A 27979-nucleotide genomic window follows, 5' to 3' on the forward strand; every position below is an offset into this window, starting at 1 on the left:
GAGTGTCATTGGATTTCTGCCATACATATTCAATTTTAGTCTCTTCTGACCATAACACGTTTTTTCCATGTGGCCTAAGAATCGTCAAGGTGTGTTTTAAGGTGGTCAGATGAGACTAAAATTTAATTATTTGGCCTCAACACCAAACAATATGTCTGGCAGAAATCCAATACAGCTTACCTTCTAAATAATACCATTCCTACAGTAAAGCGTGGCTCAATATTGAGTTGGCCCACTCTTTGCAGCTATAACAGCTTCAACTCTTCTGGGAAGGTGGTCCACAAGGTTTAGGGAGTGTCTATGGGAATGTTTGACCATTCTTCCAGAAGCTCACTTGTAAGGTCAGGCACTGATGTTGAATGAGAAGGCCTGGCGTGCAGTCTCTGCTCTAATTCTTCCCAAAGGCGTTCTATCCGGTTGTGCAGGCTAGTTAAGTTCCTCCACCCAAAACTTGCTCGTCCATGTCTTTATGGACCTTGCTTTGTGCACTGGTCCAAGTCATTTGGTGGAGGGGGGTCGTGGTGTGGGGTTTTTTTCAGGGGTTGGGCTTGGCCCCTTAGTTCTCGTGAAGGGAACTCTTAATGCGTCAGCATGCCAGGACATTTTGGACAGTTTCAAACTTTGTGGGTACAGTTTGGGGATGGCTCCTTCCTGTTCCAACATGACTGCTCACCAGTGCACAAAGCAAGGTCCGTAAAGAAAATGATGAGCCAGTTTGGGGTGGAGGAACTTGACTGGCCTTCAGAGTCCTGACCTTTGGGATGAGTTAGAGCGCAGACTGTGAGCTAGGCCTTCTCGTCCACATCAGTGTCTTACCTCACAAATGTGCTTCTGGAAGAATGGTCAAACATTCCCATAGACACACTCCCAAATCTTGTGGGCAGCCTTCCAGCCTTCAGAAGAGTTGAAGCTCTTATACCTGCAAAGGGTGGGTCAACTTAATATTGAACCCTACACACTAAGACTGGGATGCCATTAAAGTTTATGTGCTTGAAAAGGCGGGTGTCTCAATTCTTTTGACAATTTAGTGTATCTTTCACTTGGATGTTATAAGATGCACTAGTAACAACAGCTGGATAAAACTAAACTGTGTCTGTCTTCATTTCAGGCTGCAAAGCAACAAAAATGTGATTATTTTAAAAGGGGGTGATTCTTTTCTATAACCACTGTATTAGGGATAGACCGATTATCGGCAAGGCTGATATACACGTTCCCCGATATCAGCCCCGGAACTGGCCGATATTGCGGATATTTTTGTGACATCACTTTGCCTTCTTAGGCCGCCTCCCTCGCCTTGGACAGCCTCATCTGGAGTCGGGACTAGTCTTGAGGGAATGTATCACAGCCATACACCCACCCACAGCAGCCCCGTGCCAGCCAGCCACCTACATCCACAGGCCCTGTACCAGCCAGCCACCCACCCACCCACAGGCCCTGTACCAGCCAGCCACCCACCCACAGGCCCTGTATCAGCCAGCCACCCACCCACCCACCCACAGGCCCTGTACCAGCCGGCCACCCACCACAGGCTGCCACACAGCCAGCCACCCACCACAGGGTGCCACACAGCCAGCCACCCACCACAGGGTGCCACACAGCCAGCCACCCACCACAGGGTGTCAGACAGCCAGCCATCCACAGACAGGGTGCCAGACAGCCAGCCACCCACAGGCCCTATACCAGCCAGCCCCAGGCACTGTACCAGCCAGCCGCCCACAGGCCCTGTACCAGGCGGCCACCCACAGCCCCTGTGCCAGCCTCCCACCTACCACAGGATGCCAGCCAGCCACCCACCCACCACAGGGTGCCAGCAAGCCAGCCACCCATCACAGGGTGCCAACAAGCCAGCCACCCATCACAGGGTGCCAGCAAGCCAGCCACCCACCACAGGGTGCCAGCCACAAACCCACCCACCCACCACAGGGTGCCAGCTAGCCAGCCATTAAGCATTAAACAAAAATTAACATGTTCAGTACCAGATTTGTGTAAAAAATTGTCTATTCTTTAAAACTTTAAAACTACAAAATATGTACAAAATATCGGCCGATACCGATATGTTGTGACCAAAACATCGGTATCGGCCCTGAAAAAAACATATTGGTCTATCCCTACACTGTATACTCTGCTAGATGCTCTAAAACATCTGATCTTTCTCTATAATTGATATATAACTCAGAATAAGGCATTTTAAGTCAATTAGGGGGAAAGATCAGCTGCAGGGAGACCACAGAAAAATGCTAACTAGTCCTTTGCCCACACATGTTTTTTTTTTTTTTTTTTTTTTTTGGGCACGATCCAGAGTTAAGTTACTCTTTAAAACCTGACCACTTATTTATCCATTTTTAATGGTTGCAGGGATTTTAATAATAAAAAAAAAAAAAAAACATAATAAACCTGGAAACCAACAGGACTGCAACTGGTGCATGATTAGCTAGTCACAGCAGTCCCATTCAACAGGACTGGTGTAATGTTGAAGACATTTCCCCTCTCATCCAAGCAGCTTATTTGGTTCTAATGGGTGTCAGTATCATATCACAGCATTTATAGCCAGTAACTCGGTCACCTTAATCCAATCAGCTTGCAGTGTGAGTAGCTAGGTTTTAAAAAATACAGAAAAAAATCCAGTTGAATGTGAGGAAGTGCTATTAGCTGTATCATGACCTGGATAAATGAGAACATTCACAGGCATATTTACACAATAGTATTTTTAAAACGCAAATGAAAATTAAATGAAAACTTAATGTTAGGTTGTCATTGTGCTGTGGCTTCCATCCTTATTTTAGTAAAAAAAAAAACTAAAGAAAACCCTGTGATTTTCATTTTGCTGCAGTCTGCTTTTTGCAGTTGTGTGAATTGATCTATAAAGCAATGTCCATTTTCTGCCAGTCATTCAGCTTTCACTCCTTTTTTTTTTCCAACGTTTGGCTGTGCCCAATGAAGAACTGCTAGAAAGACAGTGAATGTAAGCATTGTTTATTTGAGCACTGAGAAGCTGAACACATTGATTTATATCTGAATGCCTGATACAGAACCAGGGGAAAATCCATTAAAGCTGCCCAAGCAATTTCAGCTGGTCTCTAATGAACTGCCTGAAATGTGATCAGTGGGTGGCCCTGTCGGCACCATTTCTTTTGATTTCCTTTGATAAAAAAATTGACGGAGCGAGGTGGAAATCTGACAGCCGAACAGTCCCTGCAATGTAATCAGATGCAGGCACTGTTCGGGTATTTTGACAACCAAAGGCACTGGCTGTCAAAATATATTAGCCGCAGCTAGAGATTCATCAATCCACACTAATGCGTATGGAGGAATCTGTTGGATTTCTTTCATTCAGCCTGCAGAATGAATTAAATAAATTTTTATGTTAGTGGCTCACTGTATGTAAATCCCAACTGTGAACTTCTCCTTTGTGTTCCCTTTGGGCTGGTAAATGGGTTCCAAAGTTTTTTTTTTTTTTTTTTAATACCAAACATGTTATACTTGCCTGTTTTTGTGTGATGGTTTTGCACAGAGCAGCCCTGAACATCCTCTTCTGGGGTCTCTGACTGGCACTCTTGGCTCCTCCTCTTCCGAGTGCTCCCATAGCATGCCACTTGCTATGAGGTCATTCAAGCTATGTGCGTCCATAGACGCACAGCTTGGCACCACACACCCCCCGTGCTCTCCTCACATAATTTGGCTGACAGCAGCTGAAGCCAATGGCTTCCACTGCTGTCAGCCAAGCTTGTAGGAGCGCAGAGAGGGTAGAAAAAAAACTGAAGCCGGGCACAGTGCTGCATCGATACAGGACTCGAGTAAGTATTTAAGGGAGGGGAGGGGGGCTGGGGTGCTTTTATGGGAAAGTTTTTACCTTAACCACTTCCGGACTGCTCACCATGTGTTTACGTCGGTACTTTGATTTTAAATACCGGTGTTATGTCAGCAGATAGCTGCCCTAAACCCCGGTATTTTTCTACACGGTCGGCGATCCTCTTTCACATAAAAGTGGTCCCAGTGGCAGATTCGCCACAGGAACACTTTTATGGGCGGCAGGAGAGGTGCTCACCCCCCTCCCACCGCTTCCCGGTCCTTTTCCCCGCTTACTGGAGCATTTGGTAGCAGGGAAAACAATCCGGTCCGTTCCAGTCACAGGCAGGAGGTCGAGTGAGAGCAAGATGGCCCCCACTCAACGCTATGGCCTTGGAGGACCGAAGCAACGTCCTACATCGCTTCCTCCCAACGGCCTTTAAAGGGCCCAATTTTTTCTTGCAGAAAAAAAATTACTTTTCTCAAATCGCCTTTCAGGACAGCACCTGGAGAGAGCGTAGCTCCACCCAAAATTACAGGAAACGCTGCCAAGATAAAACTCCTCCTCTTCCACCATGCCTCAGTTATTGTGTTTCCTCCCCCATGGTGGAAGCATTGCAGGAACTTCTGGGGGGGGGGGGGGCTGCGCTCTCTCCAGGGGGAGGAAGGGTGAGCCTACCTCCTTGTGGTGTGTTTTGTTAGACCATCCCAGCTCCCTTCCCTGGGTTCAAAGGGGATGCTCCAGGGCAACTGGCTTCTCTCGCTCAGGGGAGCAGAGCCTCATCGGAGGGTCCGGTCTGCGTGCCAGGGGTCCGTGGCTTGGGCTGGCTAGCAGTCAGGCGGGGAGGTTGCTGGTCCCGGCGACGCATGGCGTCATGTCCGGTAGGCGGGACTTCCGATGGCGACGTGGCGGCTTTAGTTCCGGCCATATGGGACGCAGGAGTCAGGGGCAGGTCAGAGGTCGGTGCTACCGCTTCCGGTCCTCAGCGGGGGACGCAGGAAGTGGCATTTAAATTTATTGTGGAGAGATCTGTCCGTTTTGCGCTGCGCTCTCTGTACAGATGGAGGAGAGGACTGCAGCATCGGTGGAAGCAGGCACCGTCAGCACCGGCCAGGCTCAGGTTGGAGAGGTACAGAGGTGCCTCTATTCCTTACTATTGGGCTTTTTTGGGGTCTCTTTTGTTTGCCTCCATGGGAGCCTGCCCTGCTGTTACTGAGTGTATTGTGCCATGGTCTTGCAGGCTGTGTGTTTTGTGGGAATCTTTTCACTGTTTTCTGTGGGTCACTGCTCCTCCCTTGTTAAGTCACTGTAGAGGGTTGTTTTTCTTAATGCTTAGCGGGGGTTCATGGTGGTTTTTTTCTTTATTTGGTTAAAGCCACAGTGAAAACCAGGACCCCAGCATCGGGAAGGAGATGCCCTTCGTGGAAACTGGGAGAGCATCTTCTCAGCCATCCACCTCTAAGTCTGTAGTAACCAGTGACTCAGAGGATGAAAGGGCAAGTGCTCTCTTGTCCCTCAAAGGTACAAACTGTCATTGGAAGAAGTAGAGGAGCTACTCGGAGCGATCTATACCACGTTAGAGATCGCAGAGGAAAAGGTTCAAATGTCAATCCATGACAAGATGTACCAGGGCCTGGAGCAGACAAAACACAAGGTTTTTCCTGTTCATAAGGTTCTTACAGAGTCCATTGAGAGAGTGGAAGGACCCTGAGAGGGCCCCATTTTTTTCTAAATCTCTAAAAAAGGAGATTCCCCTTTGAAGAAGATGAGGCACATCTGTGGAACAAAAAGCCCAGAGTGGATGCGGCTTTCTTCCAGGTGTCTCTCCGCACGGACTTGGCGTTTGAGGATATGGGGATATTAAAAGATGCCATGGATAAAAGGGCAGATTCTCTCCTTAAAAAGGCTTGGGATTCCACTACATCCAGCCTCAAGCCGGCCATGGCCTCCACAGTAGTAGCCAGAAAATTGGAGTGTTGGCTGGAACAGCTCAAAGGTGGCATGTGGAGGCTGGAACAGCTAGGCATGACCTCCTGGAGTCCTTTCCCCTGCTCCTAAAGGCAGTGAAATACATGGCCGATGCTTCAGCTGAATCGATTTAAATGTCTGCCAGGTCAGCAGCCCTTGTGAATTCTGCCAGGAGGGCAGTTTGGTTGAAGACTTGGTCTGGTGATTCAGCCTCTAAGGTTAAACTGTGTGGTTTGCCCTTTGCTGGGGACTTGCTTTTTGGTCCAGATTTGGAGGCGATTCTTGACAGAACAACAGATAAGAAGGCCTTTCCATCCAAAAAGAAATTGCCCCCTAAGAAGAGATTTCGTCCTGTTCCACAAACCCACAGAGGGCGGGAACAAGAACAGAGATCCAGATGGTCCTCCCAGAAAGGCAAGGGAAGAGGGGAAATTCTCTTCAGACTGCCTGATCAGGGGGCCAAAAGCAAGTGACATCTTTCTCCCAGTGGGAGGAAGACTGTTATGGTTCCTCCCACAGTGGGAAGAAGTGTTCGCAAGCCCTTTGTGAGGAACATCGTGGCCCAGTGTTACAAGCTAGAGTTCTCGGAGACTCCTCCAAGCAGATTTTTTGTTACTCCCCTACCAAGGGATCCGGAAGAAGCTTCCGCAATGATGTCAATGATGTTACAAGAGCTGATTCAACAGGAAGTTCTCATTCAAGTTCCCAAGGGGCAACAAGACTGGGTTTTATTCCCACATCTTCATGGTAAAGAAACCCTCCGGCAAGTACCGGCTGATCCTAAATCTGAAGATCCTGAAAAAATCGATTCGGTACAAACATTTCAGGATGGACACCATCTATTCAGTGACCAAGCTGCTGTCCCCAAACTGCTTCATGGCATCTCTGGATCTGAGGGATGCTTATTTGCACATCCCAATAAACCAAGATTGTCAGAAATTCCTAAGACTGGTGGTCAATCTGGGGAAATCAGTCTGGCACCTCCAGTTCAGGGCCTTTCATCTTCTCCCAGGGTGTTCACCAAAGTGATGGCGGATGCCCTGGAACCTTTAAGGCTGAAGGGTATTTCCATTGTCCCATATCTGGACTATCTGCTAATTTTTGCGGAGTCCAAGAGCCAGGCTTTGGTACACCTTCAGGAGACTCAGGACCACCTCGAGGGTCTGGGGTGGCTTCGGAATTTGGAGAAATCCAGCTTAATTCCATCTCAGCAGATAAAGTTTCTGGGGTACAGGATAGATTCGGTCCTTCAGAAAGTCTTCCTACCTCAAGAGAAGATAGTGAAAATTCAGAACACTGTCGCCCAGATGCAAACCAATCGTCAAGTTACAGTCCGGTCGGCCATGGCAGCTCTGGGCTTGCTCATGGCTTCTTTCCCTGCTGTACAGTGGGCAAGGCTGCATTCTCGTCTTTTCCAGAGAGACTTTCTGCAGAAATGGTCACATCCAGACCCACTGGAGAAACTCATCAGAATTACCACAAAAGCAAAGAGGTCTCTGTGGTGGTGGAGGAATTCCAGAAATCTGGAAGAAGGTCTGTGGTGGTCTTTCCCTCTGAACAGACGCCTGACCACGGATGCCAGTGCTTGGGGCTGGGGTGCCCACTTAGACGGTCAGACGATGCAGGGAACATGGTCCAAAACAGAGGCCAAGGATGTCATCCAACTGGCGGGAGTTGAAAGATATCCTTCTAGGTCTTTGGTCTTTTCAACAGGCAGTCAAGGGCCATCATGTTCAAGTTCTCGCGGACAACATGACAGCGGTGGCCTATGTGTCAAAACAAGGAGGCACAAGAAGCAGGCAGCTTTCAGATCTGGCAATCCAGCTACTCTCTTGGTCAGAGGAAAATCTGGCCTCCTTGACAGCTGTTCATCTAAAGGGATCACAAAACCTTCTGGCAGATTTATTGAGCAGAAGAAAAGTGTTAGAATCAGAATGGAGTCTGAACCAGGAAGTATTTTCGGAGGTTGTGGAAGTTTGGGGGCGTCCCCAGATAGATCTGTTCGCTTGTCAACAGAACGCCAAGGTCCAAAGATTCTTTTCCCTCCACAGGGAAGATCAGGCCTGGGGCTTGGATGCACTCGCTCATCTATGGGACTTCCCTTTGTCTTATGCGTTCCCTCCATTCCAACTAATCCCGTTAGTTCTCAAGAAATTCAGGGAGGAAAAGACAAATTTAATCCTGATCACACCTTTCTGGCCAAAGAGACCTCGGTTTGCCCCCCCTGCTGAATCTGGCTTCACAGCCTCCTTGGAAGCTCTCGTCCAGGAGGGATCTCTTAACACAGGGGAACCTGATTTATCCGGATTTGGACCGTCTACAACTGATGGCGTGGTTTCTGAGGAAGACCTCTCAAGAGCCAGGGGCTTGTCGGAGAAAGTCATCTCTACCCTTCTCTCCAGTAGAAAGAGGGTAACAAGGGCCATTTACATGAAAGTCTGGAAAAAATATAACTCCTGGTGTTCCAGCAAGAATTTCGAAATTAAAAATTTAGTTTCAGTGCTGGAGTTTCTCCATGAAGGAATGGAGAAGGGGCTGGCAGCCAGCACTCTAAAAACGCAAGTGGCGGCTCTTTCAGTTTTTTTCAAAAGGACGTTGTCCCAAGAGTCTTTAGTTATTAGGTTTTTCAAGGCATTAGCCCGCAACAGGCCAGTGGCCCTTAAAGTATTTCCTAAATGGGATCTATTCATTGTTTTACAAGGTTTGACTAAGTTTCCTTTCGAACCCTTAAAAGAAGCTTCTTTGAAGAAGGTGGTTTTGAAAACTATCTTCTTGATAGCTATAACCTCGGCCAGAAGAATTAGCGAGATTCAGGCCCTCTCAGTTTCGGACCCCTTTCTGATGGTTTTTTCAGATCGAGTAGTTCTGCGTACAGACCCAGCCTTTCTTCCAAAGGTTGTGTCATCTTTCCATAGGTCGCAAGAAATTGTGCTACCAACCTTCTCCTCAACTCCTAGTAACACTCTTGAGGAGTCCTTTCATACGTTGGACGTGAGGAGATGTTTACTTCAGTTCCTCCTCGTAACTAAAGAATTCAGAAAGTCAAACGCATTATTTGTCATCTTCTCAGGACCTCGTATAGGAGAAAAGGCATCTAAGAACACTCTAGGCAAATTGCTTAGATGGGCAATCGAGCAGGCTTATGTAGCCCAAGGGGAAGAACCTCCAGAAGGTATTTTAGCTCATTCCACAAGATCTGTGGCAACCTCATGGGCTGAAAGGGCCGGTGCTTCGCCAGAACAGATCTGCAAAGCGGCTACCTGGTCTAGTTTCTCAACCTTCCTTAGACACTACAGATTGGACTTGTTGTCAGCTACGGATCAGGCCTTCGGCAGAAAGGTTCTGCAGGCAGTGGTCCCAACTTAAGTGTAAGTTACTTGCTTATCCCCTCCAGGTGCTGTCCTGAAAGGCGATTTGAGAAAACCTTAGTTAGACTTACCGGTGATGGTATTTCTAAGAGCCTTTCAGGACAGCAGCAGCTACCCTCCCTGGTTTTTGATTATAATATATTTGTAAATGTTTAACCTGTGGTAGTTGTTGTTTATGTTCTGTTTTCCAGCATGTCGGAGGCTACCCTATAACTGAGGCATGGTGGAAGAGGAGGAGTTTTATCTTACATAGTTACATAGTGAGGTTGAAAAAAGACATCCGTCCATCCAGTTCAACCTATGATGTGTGTGTGTTTGCTGTTAACCGTACATTGTATACCCCTGTATGTTGTGGTCTTGAAGGTGCCCATCTAATAGTTTTTTTGAAACTATCAATGCTCCCTGCTGATACGTCTGCTTGTGGAAGAGAATTCCACATCCTTACCGCTCTTACAGTGAAGAACCCCTTATGCACTTTAAGGTTAAACCGCTTTTCCTCTAGTTTTAGTGAGTGGCCACATGTCTTGTTGTATCTCCTTTCTCTGAATAGTTTGTTCCTTATGCTAGTTTCGCCAGTACAGTATTTGTACATTGATATCATATCCCCCCTCAATCGTCTCTTCTCCAGAGAGAATAGGTTCAGTGCTTCTAGTCTTTCCTCATAGCTGATGTCCTCCATTCCCCTAATTATTGTTGTTGCCCTTCTCTGGACTCTTTCCAGTTCCAGCACATCCTTCCTGAGGACCGGTGCCCAGAACTGGACAGCATACTCCAGATGTGGCCGGACCAGAGTCTTGTAGAGCGGGTAGAATAATCTCTTTATTTCTGGAGTGAATCCCCTTTTTTATACATCCCAGTATTCTGTTGGCTTTGCTTGCAGCGGCTTGGCATTGCATGCCACTGCCAAGCCTGTTGTCTACCAGTACCCCAAGTCCTTTTCCGTCCTAGACTCACCCAGAGGTTCCCCCCCTAGTGAGTAGCTTGCTTTCTGGTTTCTGGACCCCAAGTGCATTACTTTACATTTTTCAACATTAAACCTCATCTGCCATGTAGTTGCCCACCCCGTTATTTTGTTCAGACCTTGGCAGTGTTTCCTGTAATTTTGGGTGGAGCTACGCTCTCTCCAGGTGCTGTCCTGAAAGGCTCTTAGAAATACCGTCAACGGTAAGTCTAACTAAGGTTTTTTTTTTTTTTTTGCTTTTAAGTGGAGATCTGAGGTCTCCTTGACCCCAGATCTCACATTAAAAAGGACCTGTCCATGTCATTTCTATTACAAGGGATGTTTACATTCCTTGTAATATGAATAAAAGTGATTAAAAAAAATAAATTAAATTAAAGGGACAGTGTAATAAAAAATAAAAGGTAAAATAAATAAGAAAAAAAAAAATGTAAAGTGCCCCGTCCCTCCAAGCTCGCGCGCAGAAGAGACTCATATGCAAGATGCGCCCACATATGTAAACGGTGTTCAAACCACACATGTGAGGTATCGCCATGATCGTTAGAGGGAGAGCAATAATTTTAGCTCTAGACCTCTGTAACTTTAAACTAGTGATCTGTAGAAATTTTTAAGCGTCACCTATGGAGATTTTTAAGTACCAATGTTCTTCTCCATTCCACGAGCGCGTGCAATTTTGAAGCATGACATGTTGGGTATCAGTTTACTCGGCGTAACATTATCTCCCACATTATAGAAAAAAAAAATTGGGCTAACTTTACGGTTTTCTTATTTTTTAAATAGTGTATTTTTTCCAAAAACATTTCGTTTGTAAGACGCAAATATGGTGTGACATAAAGTATTGCAACAATCTCCAATTTTATTCTCTCGTGTCTCTGCTAAAATAAAATATATAATGTTTAGGGGTTCGAAGTACTTTTCTAGCAAAAAATACTGATTTTAACTTGTTAACAATTGTCAGAATTAGACCTGGTCCTTAAGTGGTTAATGCAAGGCATGCATTCAGCTACAAAACAGTTTGCTATTCTAAGCACTTTATGTAAACCATTTAGATATTCTTCCCCTGTAGTGCATTTGCACATCCTTCCCAGCAAGGAGTATTATCTCCAAGGGTTAGAAGGGCTGGATTCATCTCTTTTTCATGGATAGTGTAGGACCCACTGATAATGGGGTACTTTGACGCAGTAGTGGGCTTAAGCACGATATGGCCATGTGGTGGGACCAAACCCCCATTTTTATTTATGGATTGTCTTCAGATTTGGTAGTTATTTCTTTTGCATTTGCGCGCTATTCTTTTTTAATATACATGTCTTTTGGTTCATAGCTGCAGCAGCTTTAGAAATACATGGGTATGCTCCCCCAAATTTTTTGCCTGTTTATTAGATATTCTTGCTGTCTGGTTGATAGTCTAAAAAATATGCATTAAAGTGATGTGCATGGGTAAAGGTTGTGATTTAAAAAAAACTCAACATGTTATACTTACCTGCCCTGTGCAATGATTTTGCACAGAGTAGTCCCGATCCTCTTCTTTTTGGGTCCCCCGTCGGTAGTCCTGGCTCTTCTCCCCTGTAGAAAGTCTCTTGTTATGGGGCCCTCAAGCAGGCTTGCTCCCGAGCCATGCTCCTGTGAGTGTACATTGTCCATTCACACACACAGAACGCCTCGGCCCACCCCCATTTTCTCCTCATTGACTCACTGGCTATGATTGACTGCAGCAGGAGCCAGTGACGCCTACTGCTGTGTGAGCCAGTTAGGAGAGAGAGACTCGGGAGAGCCGATGCTCTCATGCACATTACTGGATCGAGATGGGGTTTAGGTAAGTATGGGGGGAGGGGATGCACCCAGAATTTTTTTTTTTTTTTTTTTAACTTTGGTGCATAGAGTTGAGGTAAAAAACGTTCTGCTGTTAGATCCACCTAAATTCTGTCAAAAATCCAGTGAGCTCCTATGTTCCTGGCTCTCAGCAGTGGTATTTTAAGCAGTGTTTTCACCCTACCCAGTTAGCCTCTATGGACTACAGCTTTCCTCCCCACTATGTTGTTGAGAGGTAGAGGACTTCTCTTCCTTGAAAAACGTAAGGGAGTGAGAGTAGTCACCCCAGTATCAGAAGAATGTTATTTGTAGCTTCACCAGCTGAAAATGAAGGGTAAAAAAGAAAAACGAATGCAGCTACCACATCTAGGGAATGGCAAGCTGCAATATAAACAATTTTTGTTCTTTGGTATAGACCTTATAACTATACTTTAAAGTACATCGGCCAAAAAATATTGAACTTGGCCTTACACCTCCTACCTATAGAGATCATTCATAAACCACCTTAGTCAAAATCCCACTGCTTCATGGTACAGAGTAGCCCACACAAAGGTATTCATTATTTATGTTTAAGACATTTTCTTCTAAACTATGTTTTTTGTATGGTATACTTTTTTCTGTTATGCTGTTCATTGTTCAATAATATGCTTCTTTTACAGTAAAGATAAATGACTTGGTATCTTCTACCTACAAAACCATTAAGACTAAACTGCCGGGAACACTGAGGAGCATGTCATTGTATCTAGCAAACAAAGACACAGAGTTCATTCTTTTCAAGCCTGTTCGGGTGAGTAAATGCTTGAAACAGATGGTATTGTATTCTGTCAGTGGCCGTTTCCTCTTAGGTACTTAACAACTTTTACTGCCTCGTCAATTAAGAAGCATAGACAGACCTACCTTTCATACATACATTGAGTATGGTTTAGTATAGATGTGGGTACAGATATAGAGCAGGATAATAATTTATACAAATATTTGCATGGTTTATTTTTGTATTTACAGTATCAAGCACATTCCATCTTTTCAGTATTGGAGTTCTATATGTCTTATATTTTAGAAAATGTGTAGCTGCTTGTTGGAATGTGTAGGGCATTAGGTAAGCTATTGAATATCCTCCTCAAAGGCCATAACTGATACCAAGAGACTGTTAACAAAAAAAAGTGTCGGCAACATTTTTTCCACACATTTTTTTTGGCCTCCCTGTTGAAATGTGGAATTTCATCTTCTTGTATTACAGAGTAACATTCAGCAAGTCTTCCAGAAGATTCACATGTTATTAAAAGAAGAATTCAGTAGTGAGGATTTACAGATCATTGCTTGTCCTTCAATGGAGCAGGTACATGTATACTGTGGTTTTTATTATTACAGGTATTTGCATAGCACCATCAGTTTTATGCAGTGCTTTACAAATACAGTGGGGAAAATAAACATTTTATCCCCTGCAGATTTTGTAAGTTTGCCCACTTACAAAGAAATAAAGGGTCTATAATTTTTATCATAGGTGAATTTTTAATGATAGAGACAGAATATCAACCAAAAATTCAGAAAACACACATGATACAAATGTTATAAATTGAGTTGCAGTTCAGTGAGAAAAATAAGTATTTGATCCACAAGCAGAACATGACTTAGTACTTGGTAAAGAAACCCTTGAATGGCAAGCACAGAGGGGATACGTTTGTTGTAGTTGGTTACCAGGTTTGCACACATCTCAGGAGGAATTTTGGTCCACTCTTTACAGATCTTCTCTAAATCCTTAAGGTTTCTTGATTATCACTTGGCTGTCACTCGAAGTTTCAGCTCCTCTATTAATTTTCTATGGGATTAAGGTCTGGAGACTGGCTAGGCCACTTCATAACTTTAATTTGCTTCTTCTGGAGCCACTCCTTGTTGCATTAGCGGTATGTTTTGAGTCATTGTCATGCTGAAAGACCCATCCATGACCCATCTTCAGTGTTCTGGCTGAGGGAAGGAGGTTCTCATCCAAGAGTGTACAATACTTGGCCCCATCCATTGACCCCTTAATGTGGCAAACTTGGTCTGCACTTCTAGCAGAGAAACAGCCCCAAAGCATAGTGTTTCAACCTCTATGCTCGACTGTAGGCATGGTGTTCTTAGCATTTTTCTTCCTCCAATCACAATGAGTCCCCCTCCCCAAGAAGACACATGTACAGTCATGCTAATGGACATCTAAATAATTCAGAGAAGGACTGGGAGAAAGCGCTGTGGTCAGATGAGACCAAAATTGAGCTCTTTGGCATTAACTCGACCTGCTGTGTATTTATATGTATACATATTGCATACAGTGGAGATCAAAATTAGAGAACAACCTACATTTTCCAAAATGTCAGGATCACTACTTAGTTACATATATTTTGAAGCACAGAATAAAAAAACTTCAATGAGATTTGAAAAAGAACAGAGAACTGGTCAAAAGTTCACTTTAATGATGAAAGCAAGTTTAATTTATTTGGGTCCAAAGGGAAACAGCATGTTTGTCGTCAAACTGGGGAAAGACTGAACCCAAAGTGTGTAAAGAAGTCAGTGAAAGGTGGAGGGAGAAGCGTCATGATTTGGGGGATGTTTTCTGCAGCAGGAGTTGGGCCTCTTATACAGCTACATGGCAGAGTGAATGCAAGTGTTTATCAGAACCTTCTTTGACAGCATTCAGTTCCTTCCCTGCATTCATCACCCAATCAGCCAGCAATTTTCGTGCACGACAATGCCCCCTGTCACACAGCAAAATGGGTAAAGCAGTTCCTTGAAGCTGAAAACATTGAAATAATGAAATGGCCAGCCCGGAATCCTGATCTAAACTTAACCTCTGGAAGATCCTTGGCGACAAAGTATGGCCAAGAAACCCACTACAGTCCCCGAACTGTGGAACAAAACTGGAAGAAAAGTGGAACAAAATCACACCAGAGCAGTGTGAGAGACTAGTGATGTCCTATGGCCACAGATGTGCTGAAGTCATTCAAAGGAAGGGTCTGTACACTTCCTACTAATTGTTGATTTTAGTTGTAATCTTTCTCCATGCTACAGTCGTTGCTGTTCTCTAATTTTGATCATTGTGTCTTCCACAAAATAAAGGTTTCTCTTCCATTCATTGACGGACACAGCGCTCCATAAATTATAACTACTGGGTTGTAAAATGCAAGGACCAGAGATCCCAGCAAGGAACTAGGTCCTTACTCCTATAGCAGAGAGTGGGAGTATATCCCCCTGGGACTGCCCTATAGGCGTGGTAACGTTTTTTTCCTGCCTAGTGTCCTACTCCTGTAAGAGCAACCTAACCCAATGGTCATGAAGATTCTGGAGCTGTGTCCATCAATAAACGAAAGAGAAATGGGATTTTTGTACTTACTGAAAAATCTATTTTTCTGAGTTAATCGGCGGACACAGCACTCCATAAATCAAAACTACTAGGTTATATTGCCTCCTCCAGGAGTAGGACTAGGCAGTACAAAAAACACCTGGCTATGCCCATGGGCCATCCTCCGCTTGGTATTTAACCCATCTCTGCTCTAGGTAATATTTTAATCTGCCTAGTCAGGAGTAAGGGCCTAGGCTCCTGGCTGGGATCTCTGGTCATAGCTATTTTTTTTTTTCTTCTTCCTTGCATCTTTTTTCTCCCGGGAGATCTTCAATCAACTGACGGGCTGGGTAATCTAGATCCAGTGATCCCCCCAGCCCAGCCAGCGAGCACACGCGTGCAGACTGCAGCTGCGCGCTAGGTCGGCTGCGTCAGCCTCGAGTTAAACGTCTCGCAGGGTCGCATACGACCGGGCTTGGGTCTGAATTCCAGCAGTCCCTTGGCTGACAGCTCCTCTACTTCAGTGGCAAGGATTCTGCACTGGAGCGTTACCTGCACCATGGAAGGGCAAGTACAGTCCACCCCTCTACCCATTTGGTGTTTTTTTGGGGTGGACACGGGTAACCTCCAGGGACGGTCAGACCTGCCTCTACAGGTTCCCTCCTCCCATCCTTAAATCCCTCAGCAAGCTGGGCTCCCCCCCCCCCTGTCTGGACCTGGAGTCTGGTGGGGGACAGAGAATGCAACGGAGACCCCTGTGGTCTCTCCCGCTATCCCCACTCTGTCAGGGTCCTGGGATAGTGTGCGTCTGGCCCTAGTAGTCTGGAGGGGTCCCAGTGTAGGAGACCCCTAGGTGCATGCCCTACGGTTTGCAGTGTTTGTATAGTGCAGGGGGGTCCCAGTGCAGAGACTGGTGTCTGGTGCAGAGTGCGCAGTGCCATCTCCCCTTAACGTGTGTCCTATCTTCAGGGGAGGGGGGTCCCCTTGCAGAAGGTGCAGCGTTGCAGAGGGCGCAGGGAAGATCCTGCCAGCATGCATCAACATCTGTAGCTGATGGCGGCCATTTTCCCTTAGTCTCGCTGGTCTCTGGCTGGTGGCCATATTTGTGTAGCCCGATGATGTCACGGGGGCCATTTTCCCTTAGTCCGGGAGACGCTGGAGACAACCGAAGCCTTGTGGGGATGCCGAAGCTCCTCCCCTTCCTCAGTTTCCTCTTCCTATGCCCGGGACATATGAACAGGGATGGCATCCATAATTATGCTGGGTTCGAATTCTCGGTGCTCCTCTGGTCGGTAGGATGAGCACTTGGGGGTCCATGTTATCTCTCTCTCTCTCCGCTGATAGGTACCCTGAGCCTTGAAGGGATCCTTTAGTGGTGCCAAAAGATAGTTTTTGTACTGCAAGGTCTTCCTTTCCCTATGGAGCCTCAGGGTCACATCTACCCCACTGACCCCCTCATGAAGGTGGCAGGTCCCTTGGAACCCCAGCTTCCCATGGTTGCACTGACTGCGGTCCTGCAGTCTTTAGCTTCCCAGGTGGAAGTGGCGTATGGGCAAAGGCCCAGGAGGAAGCGTTCCTTGCCTTCCCCTGCTCAGTCTGTCTCATCTGGTTCTGAGCTTGATGCTGCCGTGGACGTGGCCTGTCCAGGGGGGCTTAATATCACACCCCCAGATCCATCTGATAGTGAAGATGATTCCTCCATGGTCGCAGCAGCGAATGAAAAAGCGCTGGTAGACGCACTTATTACTACAGTGCGTAAGACTTTAAAAATGGAGGATGTGGCTGATGTAGCCACAGGCGTGGCTGTGTCGTTTGGTACGCTTAAGTCACCTCGTACTCCAAAGGTGTTTCCTCATGTGCCCTATTTTAACAGGTTTTCCTGTGAGGAATGGGAGCAACCAAAATTACCGTTTGTGGTCCCCAAACGTTTTGCTGTACGTTACCCTTTTGAGGAGTCCCTTTTAAAAAAGTGGATTAGTCCACCAGTGGTGGCCCCTTTTGTTTCCTAGTTGAATAAATCAACCATGACCCCAGTAGAGGAATCCCCATCCTTTTAAGGACCCGGCTGACAGGAAAGCGGAGGCTGTGACACGCTTTGTGTTTACTATGGCTGGTTCAGCATTGCGGCCAGTCTTTGCCTCAGCCCTTGTGTCTCAGACCCTAACTGAATGGGCCAAGCTTTTGCACCAGGGTCTGGGGGGTGAGCAGGTCCCCACTGCTTATGTTGATTTAGCAGACCAGTTGGTTCTTGGGCTGCAGTTTGATTGTGATGCAGCTTTGGATACTGCTCCTAAGCTGTCCAAACTTTCTGTTTCAGCGGTGGTGATTAGGCGCATGCTGTGGCTTAAGAATTGGTCCGCAGACCAAACCTCCAAGAAAGCTTTCATTGGTCTGCCCTTTTAAGGCAATCGTTTGTTTGAGACAAGTATCGTGCTTGGCTTAGGCTGCTTCCGCAGTTCCTGCAAGGAATCAAGAGTGAGGATCTTCCAATCATCCTGGTGGCCGTAAATGCCCCTTGGGGGCTTCCTCTCAGAGAAGACCAGTTGTCCCAAGGGCTGATCTACATCCTGCTTTACACTTGCTAGTTTTAATGGCTTAGCTTTTGAAAGCCTGGTACTGAGGGATAGAAGTTTGTCTGGATCAGTGATCCCTACTATGGTGAAGGAGAAGAAGTCGTCTTCCAGCAAGATATACGATCGTACGTGGAAAGCGTACATTTCTTGGTGTGAGTTGATTGGCACCCATCCTTGGTCCTTTTCTGTGGCTTGGATCCTAACCTTTCTTCAACGGGGCATTGATCAGAAGTTAGCCTTAAGTACCATTAAGGGCCAGGTGTCTGCCCTGGCAGTCTTCTTTCAGCAACCCCTAGCCACGCACTCTTTAGTTCGTGCCTTCATTCAGGGGGTTCGACATGTGGCTCCACCTGTACAGTCTCTTTTGCCGCCGTGGGATTCAAAAGTGCTTTCAGTTCTCCAGCAACCTCCATTTGAGAATATTCTGGAGATTCCCTTGTTTACGTTATCCCAGAAGGTGACATTCTTGGTGGCTATTACCTCGCCCTGCAGGGTATTGGAATTGGTGGCATTATCCTGTCGTAGTCCCTATTTGGTGGTTCATAGGAATAAAGGGGTTCTTAGTCCCTGTTCATCATTCCTACCCAAAGTTGTCTCTGACTTCCATTTGAATGAGGACATTGTGTTACCTTCCTTGTGTCCCAAGCCGGCTCATCCCAAGGAATTTGCTTTGCATACCTTGGATGTGGTTTGTTAGATTCTGGTGTATCTGGCAGCTACTGAGTCCTTTCGGAAGTCAGACTCGCTTTTTGTGGTTACAGGCAGACCGAGAAAAGGACTGGCCGCGTCTTCAGCTACCATCTCCAGATGGATCAGACAGAAGGTGACTCAGGCCTATTCCATTAAAGGGCAGGTTCCAACTTTCCCTGTCACGGTGCATTCTACTCAGGCGCTGGGTACTTCTTGGGCCTTCCATCATCGGGCATCCATATCGGAAGTTTGCAGGGTGGCCACTTGGTCATAGATGCATACCTACACAAAATTCTATAAGGTATATACTTTGGCATCTGTGGATGCTTCTTTTGGCCGCAAAGTTTTGCAGGCTGCTGTTTAACCACTTGTCGACTGCCTAACGACGATTTACGTCGGCAGTCAGTCCCTCACAGGCAAAGCGACGTAGGTCTACGTCACTAGCCTGTGAGGCTCTGGGGAGCTAGCGTGCGCCGCTGGAGGCGCGCTCCGGCTCGCTCACGGACCCCCCCCCCCGCGTGTGTGCCCGGCGGACCCGATGTCCGCCGGGCACTCACGATCGTCCGTTAGAGCGGGAGAAAGGCAGGCGGCTAATGTAAACACAGCCGCCTGTCATTCTCCCCTGTGTAAGAATGAAGATCATACGGTTCTACTATTTAGGACCGTTGATCTCTGTTCTTACACAAGTAGCCACATCCAATCACAGTAAGAATCACGCCCCTAGGGACACACTTAACCCCTCCCTCTCAAATAAAGTTAACTCTTTCCCTGCCAGTGTCATTTTTACAGTAACAGTGCATGTGTATAGCACTGATTACTGTAGTAATGTCACTGGTAACCCCAAAAGTGTCAAAAATGTCAGTCAAGAATCCGATCTGTCCGCCGCAATGTCGCAGTCCCGCAAAAAAAAAAAGAAACAACAAAAATGACAATAATCTTTCCCTTAGTAAACGCACACGATTTATTTATTTATTTATTTATTTATTTATTTATTTTTTTACCAAACATAGGTAGCCTAAAACAAATTGGCCTAAAATGTTAAAAAATTTCGATTTTTTTACATTTTTTTGGGGGGAATTTCATATACAAAAATGTGGAAAATATTGTTATTTTTGCAAAATTGACGCTCTTTTTTTTGTTTATAGCGCATGATCAAAAAATCGCACAGGTGATCAAATACCAAAAGAAAGCTCTGTTTGTGGGAAAAAAAAGACGTCAAATTCGTTTAGGTACAGCGTCACACGACCGCGCAATTGTCCTTAAAGTCACGCAGTGCCGAATCGCAAAATAGGCCCTGGTCAGGAAGGAGGTAAAATCTTCCGGGGCTTAAGTGGTTAAGAGGGGCTGTTCCCTCCTAAACAGCTGCCTCCTGTGATCCGATTAAGGCTCCTATGTCCTCGTTAAGGGCTCTTATGTTTAGCCTTGGGTTATTTTCCCCACCCCTCATTTTCCTTTTGGCACTGCTTTTGGACGTCTCCGTAGTTCTGATTTATGGAGCACTGTGTCCGTCGATGAACGAAAGAGAAAATGGGATTTTTGTATTTACCGTAAAATTCATTTCTCTGAGTTTGACGGACATTTTGATTACTGCTTGCTACTAAACTGATTACCTAGAGCAGAGAGGGGGTTATATACCAAGCTGAGGATGGCCCATGGGCGTAGCCATGTCTTTTTTTTGTTCTGCCTAGTCCTACTCCTGGAGGAGGTAATATAACCCAGTAGTTTTAATTTATGGAGCGCTGTGTCTGTCGATGAACTCGACAGTAAGTACAAAAATCCCATTTCTCTTTCGTTCATTGATGGACACAGCTCCAGAATCTTCATGACCATTAGGTTATGCTGCCCTTACAGGAGTGGGACACTAGGCAGGAAAAAAATTTACCACACCTATGGGGCAGGCCAAGGGGATATGCTCCCACTCTCTGCTATAGGCACTTTATTTTTTTTTCTGCCTACTCAGGAGTAAGAACCTAGTTCCTTGCTGGGATCTCTGGTCCTAGCATTTTTTTCTTTTTGAATGGAATTTTTTCCTCTTATTTTCTGTTCCAGTGAAAACTACAATCAACTGCTGGACTTGGCGACTGGATATCTACTAGATCCAGAGGGTCCCCCCAGTCTGACCAGCAAGTGCGTGCAGGTCTCAGTTCTGCGCTGAGTCAGCTGCAACATAGCCTCACTGGACGGGGGGTGGCCTACGAGTTAAACTTCTCGAGAGGGCACATACGACCTGTCCAAGCCTGAGTCGCAGCGTGCCTCCTGGGCGACAGCACCCCCATTCCAGTGGAGTGGTGGTCTGTCCGGAGCGGTGCCCATGCGGTTCCATGGTGTAGTAAGTAGTGCCCCCCCCTCCCCTGTTGGTCTTTTGGGGTGGACGTGGGCCCCTCCCTGGGACTGTCGAACCCCCAGATGGTTGGACCCCTGGGTTCCCCTGCTTCCTACATGGTGTCCCCCCCCATATATCGGGGTCTGTCCAAGTCTGTTTTGGGGTGTTGAGCAGGAGGGGGGGGGGGGTTGCACCGCCGGCAGCCGACAAGGTTTTCGGGGGTAGTTGTCCTTGTGGGGACTTCTGCCAGGGCCTCTCCTTCCTGCTAGATTTGTCCCTTGAGGTCCCCTATGGGTCCCAGGAGCCGCATGGGCTCAGCGTGGAGCCGCCATTTTGCTGTAGATGGTTGGCTATGTAATCAACAGCCATGTTTGTGTAGTTAAACTGTCATATTATTGTGGTTTCCCATTGAAAATAGCGGCGGCCATGTTTTTTGAGCTTTATGGGCAGTGAATTCAGTGGAGGGAGCGCCTCCTTATCCCCTGGTGTGGACTCCTGGTCTTCCTCTTTCCTCCCGATCGCCACATGGTGTGCAGCATCTGGTGCTTCTCTCAGTGCCTGTCCGCTGGTGCCTTTGATTGCTCTCCTTTCTGCTGTGGCAGCCGCTGATTATACTGGGACCTGTGATGCCACTAGCGCGTGGCGCTGGGGGGGGTCATATATAGCAGTGCTTTTCATTTTGCCTGTGTGGTTCCCCTGGTTAACTCATGGAGTCCCTGGAGCACATTTCGCCTCCTGATTCCCTCTCAGAGGCTGCGGGGCCCTTTGAGTCCCAGTTATCTCTGTCTGCACTGACGGCGGTCCTGGAATCCTTAGTGTCCAAAGTTGATTTGGTCCTGCAAAAACGGACTAGCCAAAAGCATCCCCGTCTTCACCTGCCACCTCTCTCATCAGGTTCGGAGTCTGGTCGGGCCGCTGTGGATGAGAATCACCCTGCTGGGTATGCGTCCACGCACCCTAAGTGCTCTAGTTAGGATTATTCCTTTTCTACTGCAGCCACACATGAAAAGGCGCTGGTGGATTGACTGATGGATTCAGGGCAGGAAACTTTAAAGATGGAGGATGCAGCTGCTGCTGCGACTGGGGCGCCGGTCCCTTTTGGTACCAGCAGATCCTCAAAAGCGGGGGGGTTGCCCTAAACGCAATATGGCAATACCTAAGCATTTTCCTAGACAGTATCTCTTTAAGGAGTCCCTGTTGAAAAAGTGGACAGTCCCACCTGTGGTGGATTCTCAGGTTTCCAGGCTGAATAAATCCGCTCTAATTCCGGTGGAGGAGTCTTTGGCTTTCAAAGATTCTTTTGACAGGAGAGCCGAGACTTTGGTCCGCCACATGTTTACTGTGGCCGGTATGGTCCTTAGGCCGGTGTTCACTATAGCCTTGGTGTCCCAGACTCTGATGGAGTGGGTAAGGATTTTGCACCAGAATCTGGAGGGGAAACAGCTTCCCCCTGCCTTTACAGAGCTCGCAGACCAGTTGGTCCAGGGGTTGCAGTTTGTCTGTAATGCCTTTCTGGATGTGGCTCCCTTAGTCTCCAGGCTGTCCGTGACAGCAGTGGTCCTTCGGCGAATGATAGGGCTGAAATGCTGGTCTGTGGACCAGACTTCCAGGGTATGAGAGAGTCCCTGATCTTGTGGCTTTGCTCTCTGGCGCTTTGACAGGGCAAATCCTTCCTTCCTCTGTAATGAACGGTGGTCACCTGGAATGCCAGCCTGTTAGGGTGGGGAGGCGTTCCTGGCACGGATTGTGCTCAGGGGGTCTCGACTATGGAAGAGTCCAGACTATCGATCAATATACTGGAACTTTGGGTGATCAGACTTTGTCTGACTCATTGGATAAATCGCCTTCAGTGGTGTCCGGTAAGGATTCAATCGGAGAATGCCACGGCCGTGGCTTATGTCAATCAGAGAATGCCATGGCCGTGGCTTATGTCAATCACCAAGGGGGCCCAAGAAGTGTCCTGGCAGCTCGAGAAGTAGCTGGCATTCTAACGTGGGCATAACACTTGGTTTCAGCCCTCTCTGCTGTGCATATTCCATGGTTTGAAAATCAGCAGGCAGATTACCTCAGTCGACAGGCGTTGGACCAGGGAGAATGGTCACTACATCCGGAGGTGTTTCATCAGCTGTATCTCCGGTGGGGATCTCTCGAGGTAGACCTGTTGGCCTATCGTCTCAACAGAAAGGTACAGAGATTTGTGGCACGGTCTCGGGATCCTCTGGTCGACGCCACAGATGCACTGATGGCTCTTGGGGGCCAGTATCTGTGATTCAGACACTGTTGAAAGCTAGAAAATCTACCTCTAGGACGGTTTTGGTCTTGGCGGTTTTCTTTCAATGTCCTTTGGCTACGCATTCTTTGGTTCGCACCTTTATTCAGGGGGTTCGTCATTTGGCTCCCCTAGTGCGGTCTGCGTTGCCTCCATGGGACCTCAATTTGGTGCGGTCGGTTCTTCAGAAACCGCCTTTCGAAAATATTTGTGAGATTCTTCTGCTTACATTGTCCCTGAAGGTGGCTATTACTTCTGCACGCAGGGTGTCGGAGCTGGCGGCGCTGTCTTGTTTACCTTAACTGATGGTTCACAGAGAGAAAGTGGTGCTTCGTCCTTGTCAGTCGTTCCTTCCTTGGGTTGTTTCTGGTTTCCATCTGAATGAAGACATTGTGTTGCCTTCCCTGTATCCTAAGCCTAATCATCCTGTGGAGATTGCCTTGCATTCTCTTGATGGGGTTCGGGCGATCAGGGTATACCTTGCGGCAACCGTTTTGTCCTTTAAGAATTCAGACTCATTATTTGTCCTTACTGATGGACCTCGGAAAGGGACGGCTGCATCTGCCGCAACCATTTCCAGATGGATCAGACAGATGGGGGTGCATGCCTATTCAATCAAGGGTCAGGTTCCTCCTTTCCCTGTTAAGGCGCATTCTACTCTGGTGCTTAGTGGCTCTTGGGCCTTTCTGTCATCAGTCGTCAGTGATGCAGGCTTGCAAGGTGGCCACCTAGTCATCGGTGCACACTTTCACAAAGTTTTATAAGGTGGATGTGTTGGCATCAGCGGGTGCTGCTTTTGGCCGCATGGTTTTGCAGGCTGCTGTTTAAGAGGACCTGGTCCTCTTTGAGGGTGTATTGTTTTTTTTTGTTTTTTTCAGGTGAGCTCCATAATACCTGGTTGGCTTAGTTTAGCCTTGAGGAATTTTTTTTTTTCTGTGTTTTTCCCTACCCCTCATGTTGAACACTGCTTTGGGACGTCCCAATGGTCATGAAGATTCTGGAGCTGTGTCCGTCAATGAACAAAAGAGAAAATTTGATTTTTGTCTTACCGTAAAATCCTTTTCTCTGATGTCTATTGATGGACACAGCACCCACCCCTCTATTGAGTTGGGTTGTTTTTTTGTGCCTATGCAGAGAGTGGGATTATATTCCCTAGGACTGCCCCATGGGCGTGGTAAAGTTTTTTTCCTGCCTAGTGTCCTTCTCCTGTAGGGGGCAGCATAACCCAATGGTCGTGAAGATTCTGGAACTGTGTCCGTCAATGAGCATCAGAGAAAAGGATTTTACAGTAAGATAAAAATCCAATTTTTTTTTTTTACGTGCCTTGGTTATTTTGAAAAACACTGTTCTGTTAGCATGGGATAGCCACAACAAAAAATTGATCAAATGTTAAGCAATAAAGATTACATTCTTTCTGAAAGAAGCGTTCATAAATTGTTCTCTAATTTTTATCTCCAGTGGAGATATATATATATATATCTATATATCTATATATATATATATAGATATATATATATATATATATATACACACACACACATGCACTGAAAGTTGGCCAGGTCAGTAGGAACGATCCAACTTTCTGTACAAACATCCGACTTACAAACGACTCCTACTTACACACGGAGAGAGACAACAGGAAGTGAGGAGAAATCTACCCTTAGAAGAGAAATTCACTCCTGTAAGAGTTCTCATGGGAAAAGGTGTCTCCACTGAAGCTTTATCACCAATCCTTGTTTCCACAATAACCCAAATTTTTCAAAATCCAGTTGTCATAGGACCAGAAAGTGAGTTGAAATCTTCTGAACAGGGGTATAGACATCAAAACAAATGGTACAGGGGTGTTACCCCTTCCCTATGCTATCCAAAAAACTTAAAATGCATTCTTTTGGCTACACTTAAAAAATGTACCTGTTCCGACTTACAAACAAATTCGACTTAAAGTGGAGTTCCACCCTAAATTTATACTTGCCTCCATCTTCTCGCTCCGGGTCACCTGAAAAACAAATGGATAATCGCATTTTTTTTTTTTTTACTTACCTCGTATAGAAGAAAATATACTTACCTTACTTCCTTCTTCCTCCCCTCGGCGGCCACGGCCCGTCGTCCCTTCCTAGTTTTGCAATGGTTCCTGGGAGCTGAACGTCATCGCTCCCAGGAATCATTGCGCCTGCACCGGCCCTGATGTCAGTTCTGGGGCGCGCGCGTCATTCTCTTCTAAACAGCTTCTGTGGAGGGATGACGCGCGCGCACCAGAAGTGACGGCTGGGCCGGTGCAGTGCATCATGGGACCGAAGAAGACGGAAGAGGACGCAGAAGAGGATCGCGCTGGCTTCAAGCTGCCCACACCTGAGATGGCAGCGTTGGACAATACTTTTTCAAGGTAAGTATTTCTCCTAAAAGGTAAATGCAACCCGGGACAGATCAGAGGCTAGCCATTGTGGAATGTACTAGCCCTGACTGTCCCGGGGGTATTTTTATTAAAAAAAAGTATTCCCAGGGTGGAACTCCGCTTTAAGAACAAACCTACAGTCCCTATCTTGTTTGTAACCCGGGGACTGCCTGTACATGTATACCACTGTCTGTTCAACAGATGCTGTTCAAAAGACCGGCTTCTGTCGAACAGCCCTGCTGCATTCTTGAAACATGCAAAAGAACTTCACTGGCTACACCTAGTTATTTTTTTTTTTTTTTTTTGTTCCTAACACCTAATTATTATGAATGGGTTGAGCTGCATTGTGCATAGCACAGCAGTGCTTAATGGCAAACGGATCTAAAGATCCAACTTCCGTTATAAATGGGCTGCTTAGTGATTTTGGAGGAGGAGCCCACTGGGTAAGCATAGAACAGTGGGGCAAAAAGGTTATGTGACCTTTGCTGAAAAGTGTTTTTTCCTGAATACAAAGCTGCATCCCCTTGTGATAACCTGAGTGGCTATAGTTTTACTGTCTTCTGTCACAATCCCCTAATATAACTTAATGTGATAATATACATTTGTGTTGGGCAGTAGCAAACTACACGGCTGGTTAATAAAGCAGTGCTTAAACTGTCTGTTTGCACATTTGCAGAAAGAAGCTCCATTGAGATTTGAATGGCAGTTGTGGAAGGGACATTGTTTTGTTTTCCTTTCTCATAGCTTATGTAAGTCACCCCTCGGGTAAATAGAAGTGCTGCAGTTGAATGGATGCATGTTCTTGGGTGGTAAACCTAAGATTTATAATAAGCAATTTAGCAGTCAATGGGCCAATTATTATACCAACTCACTCCAAAATTCTCCTTTCTGCAATATTACATCTTCAGTAATTTCTTCCTTGACATAAACTTTACTGTTTTTGTGTGCATTTTATCCCCTGCACACATCTGAAGGGGAATGGTTCAGTGTTACCATAGCAACCTACAGCTGTCTATCCGCACACAGAGAAACTACCACAACAGTTTCTTCTTATGAATGCCTCCTGGATTTATAAAAGAGATGTGTGCACTCATGCATGCAATGCATTAGCCCATATAAAATGTACACTATGTATGAGAGCATAAATAAAAAAAAAAAAAGTGCACACACAACACTTTTGGAAGTATGAACACATTATTGGTTTACTGAAAAAAAAAAAAAAAAAACTGTTGACTTTGTATTGATCTTGCATGAGTGATTTGCTAATCCAACTGTCCCTCCTTTTCATTTTAGGTAAATCTGTTGCTGTCAATGTCAAAATAGCAGATGATTGCTAAACTTTCCCCCTGAATCTGGGAGTTCCAGGGAGGAATAAAGCAGGAATACAGAACTGACACTCTGCAGCATACCGCAGGCCATTGCGTAGATGTATAAGGAGAGAGATGAGCCTGCATACCACCAAAGCAGTTTTCCACTCCCTGGAAAGCTTCTAGTCGGTCTATTTGGAATTGTGTTCTTGAAAGTCAATCTTATGTCACAACGTAACTGATGTTTCAAATGTCCACTCTGCACACAGCCTCATGTTACATTTTTAGGATGATCCATAGCCCCTTGTGTTCGCTTAGTGGCCCCTGTCAATGAGAAGTATCAGGCTGCATATCCACTTAAAGGAACTTTAGACCATTATTGAAAATATCTGGTTTATAGAAGTTTATTTATTAGGAGCAAAATGTGCTAGAAACACTCTGGATCCTGAGTAGATGATATGTACATTTAGTTGGGGAGGTTGGGAATTTGAGGTTTAAATTATTTGAGTCACTGTGCAATGTTTCAGTGGTAAAGAGCTTGCAGTCTGAACTGCATGTATTTGCCGACTATCAGCATTTGCATTCTAGTATGGTTGAGCTGCATTAGGCCACTTAAAGAGGCATTGTCCGTTTACCAATGCAGGGCAAAGTGGTAATGCCTGTTCAAAGCCAGAAACTGAAATTGCATCTTTTTCATAGTGTATGTACTGTATAAAAGATGCAGGGGAATTCAATAAAACATCTATAACACTTTTCTGATGGTATGGTCTTTCAAAATGGCCTCCATCAAAATTAAAAATAGCTTTTGCCAGTTTCTGTAGTTTTACCGAAATGTGCAGCAAATTCAGGTAGTTCGTAATAGCACCACTTTCACAAGGTGTGCCCTATGGCTGCACTAAATTAAAAAAAATAATAATAATTCGCTCCAGTTTGTAGAGCACAAAACTGGAGGTTTCCTTATCCACAAAACTTTTTATGAATTCCCCTACCAGAGATGGCACTATAGATTAGCAAATATCAACACTCTTCCTCCCTGGTTAATGCCCGGTACACAGGCCAAATATCGGTCGAAATCAGCCATTACAGGAGAAACCGGCCAACTTTCGGCCCTTGTGTACAGCTGCCTGTCTGACAAGCCAGTCGCGAGAATAAGTATGCTTAAAATCCAGCAGCCGATTGAATCCGATCAGTGCTTTCAGCCAATGGCTACGAGCACTGACCG

At 46.1% G+C, this 27979-nt stretch overlaps 1 protein-coding gene across 2 annotated transcripts in view; it reads left to right on the forward strand.

Moving 5' to 3' along the window:
- COG3 (component of oligomeric golgi complex 3) overlaps nucleotides 1–27490 on the forward strand; it is a 184460-nt gene extending 156970 nt beyond the window's left edge. For both annotated transcript variants that reach the window (XM_082246865.1, XM_082246866.1), the window contains exons 21-23: nucleotides 12550–12677; nucleotides 13128–13226; nucleotides 26744–27490. In XM_082246865.1, coding sequence (XP_082102991.1) covers nucleotides 12550–12677; nucleotides 13128–13226; nucleotides 26744–26773 — 257 coding nt within the window. In that variant the 3' untranslated portion in view covers nucleotides 26774–27490. The remainder of the gene's footprint in view (nucleotides 1–12549; nucleotides 12678–13127; nucleotides 13227–26743) is intronic.
- Nucleotides 27491–27979: the final 489 nt, after the last annotated feature.

This window comes from Pelophylax lessonae (genome assembly GCF_965119305.1).
Source record: "Pelophylax lessonae genome assembly, chromosome: 2".
Classification (NCBI taxonomy): Eukaryota; Metazoa; Chordata; class Amphibia; order Anura; family Ranidae; genus Pelophylax; species Pelophylax lessonae.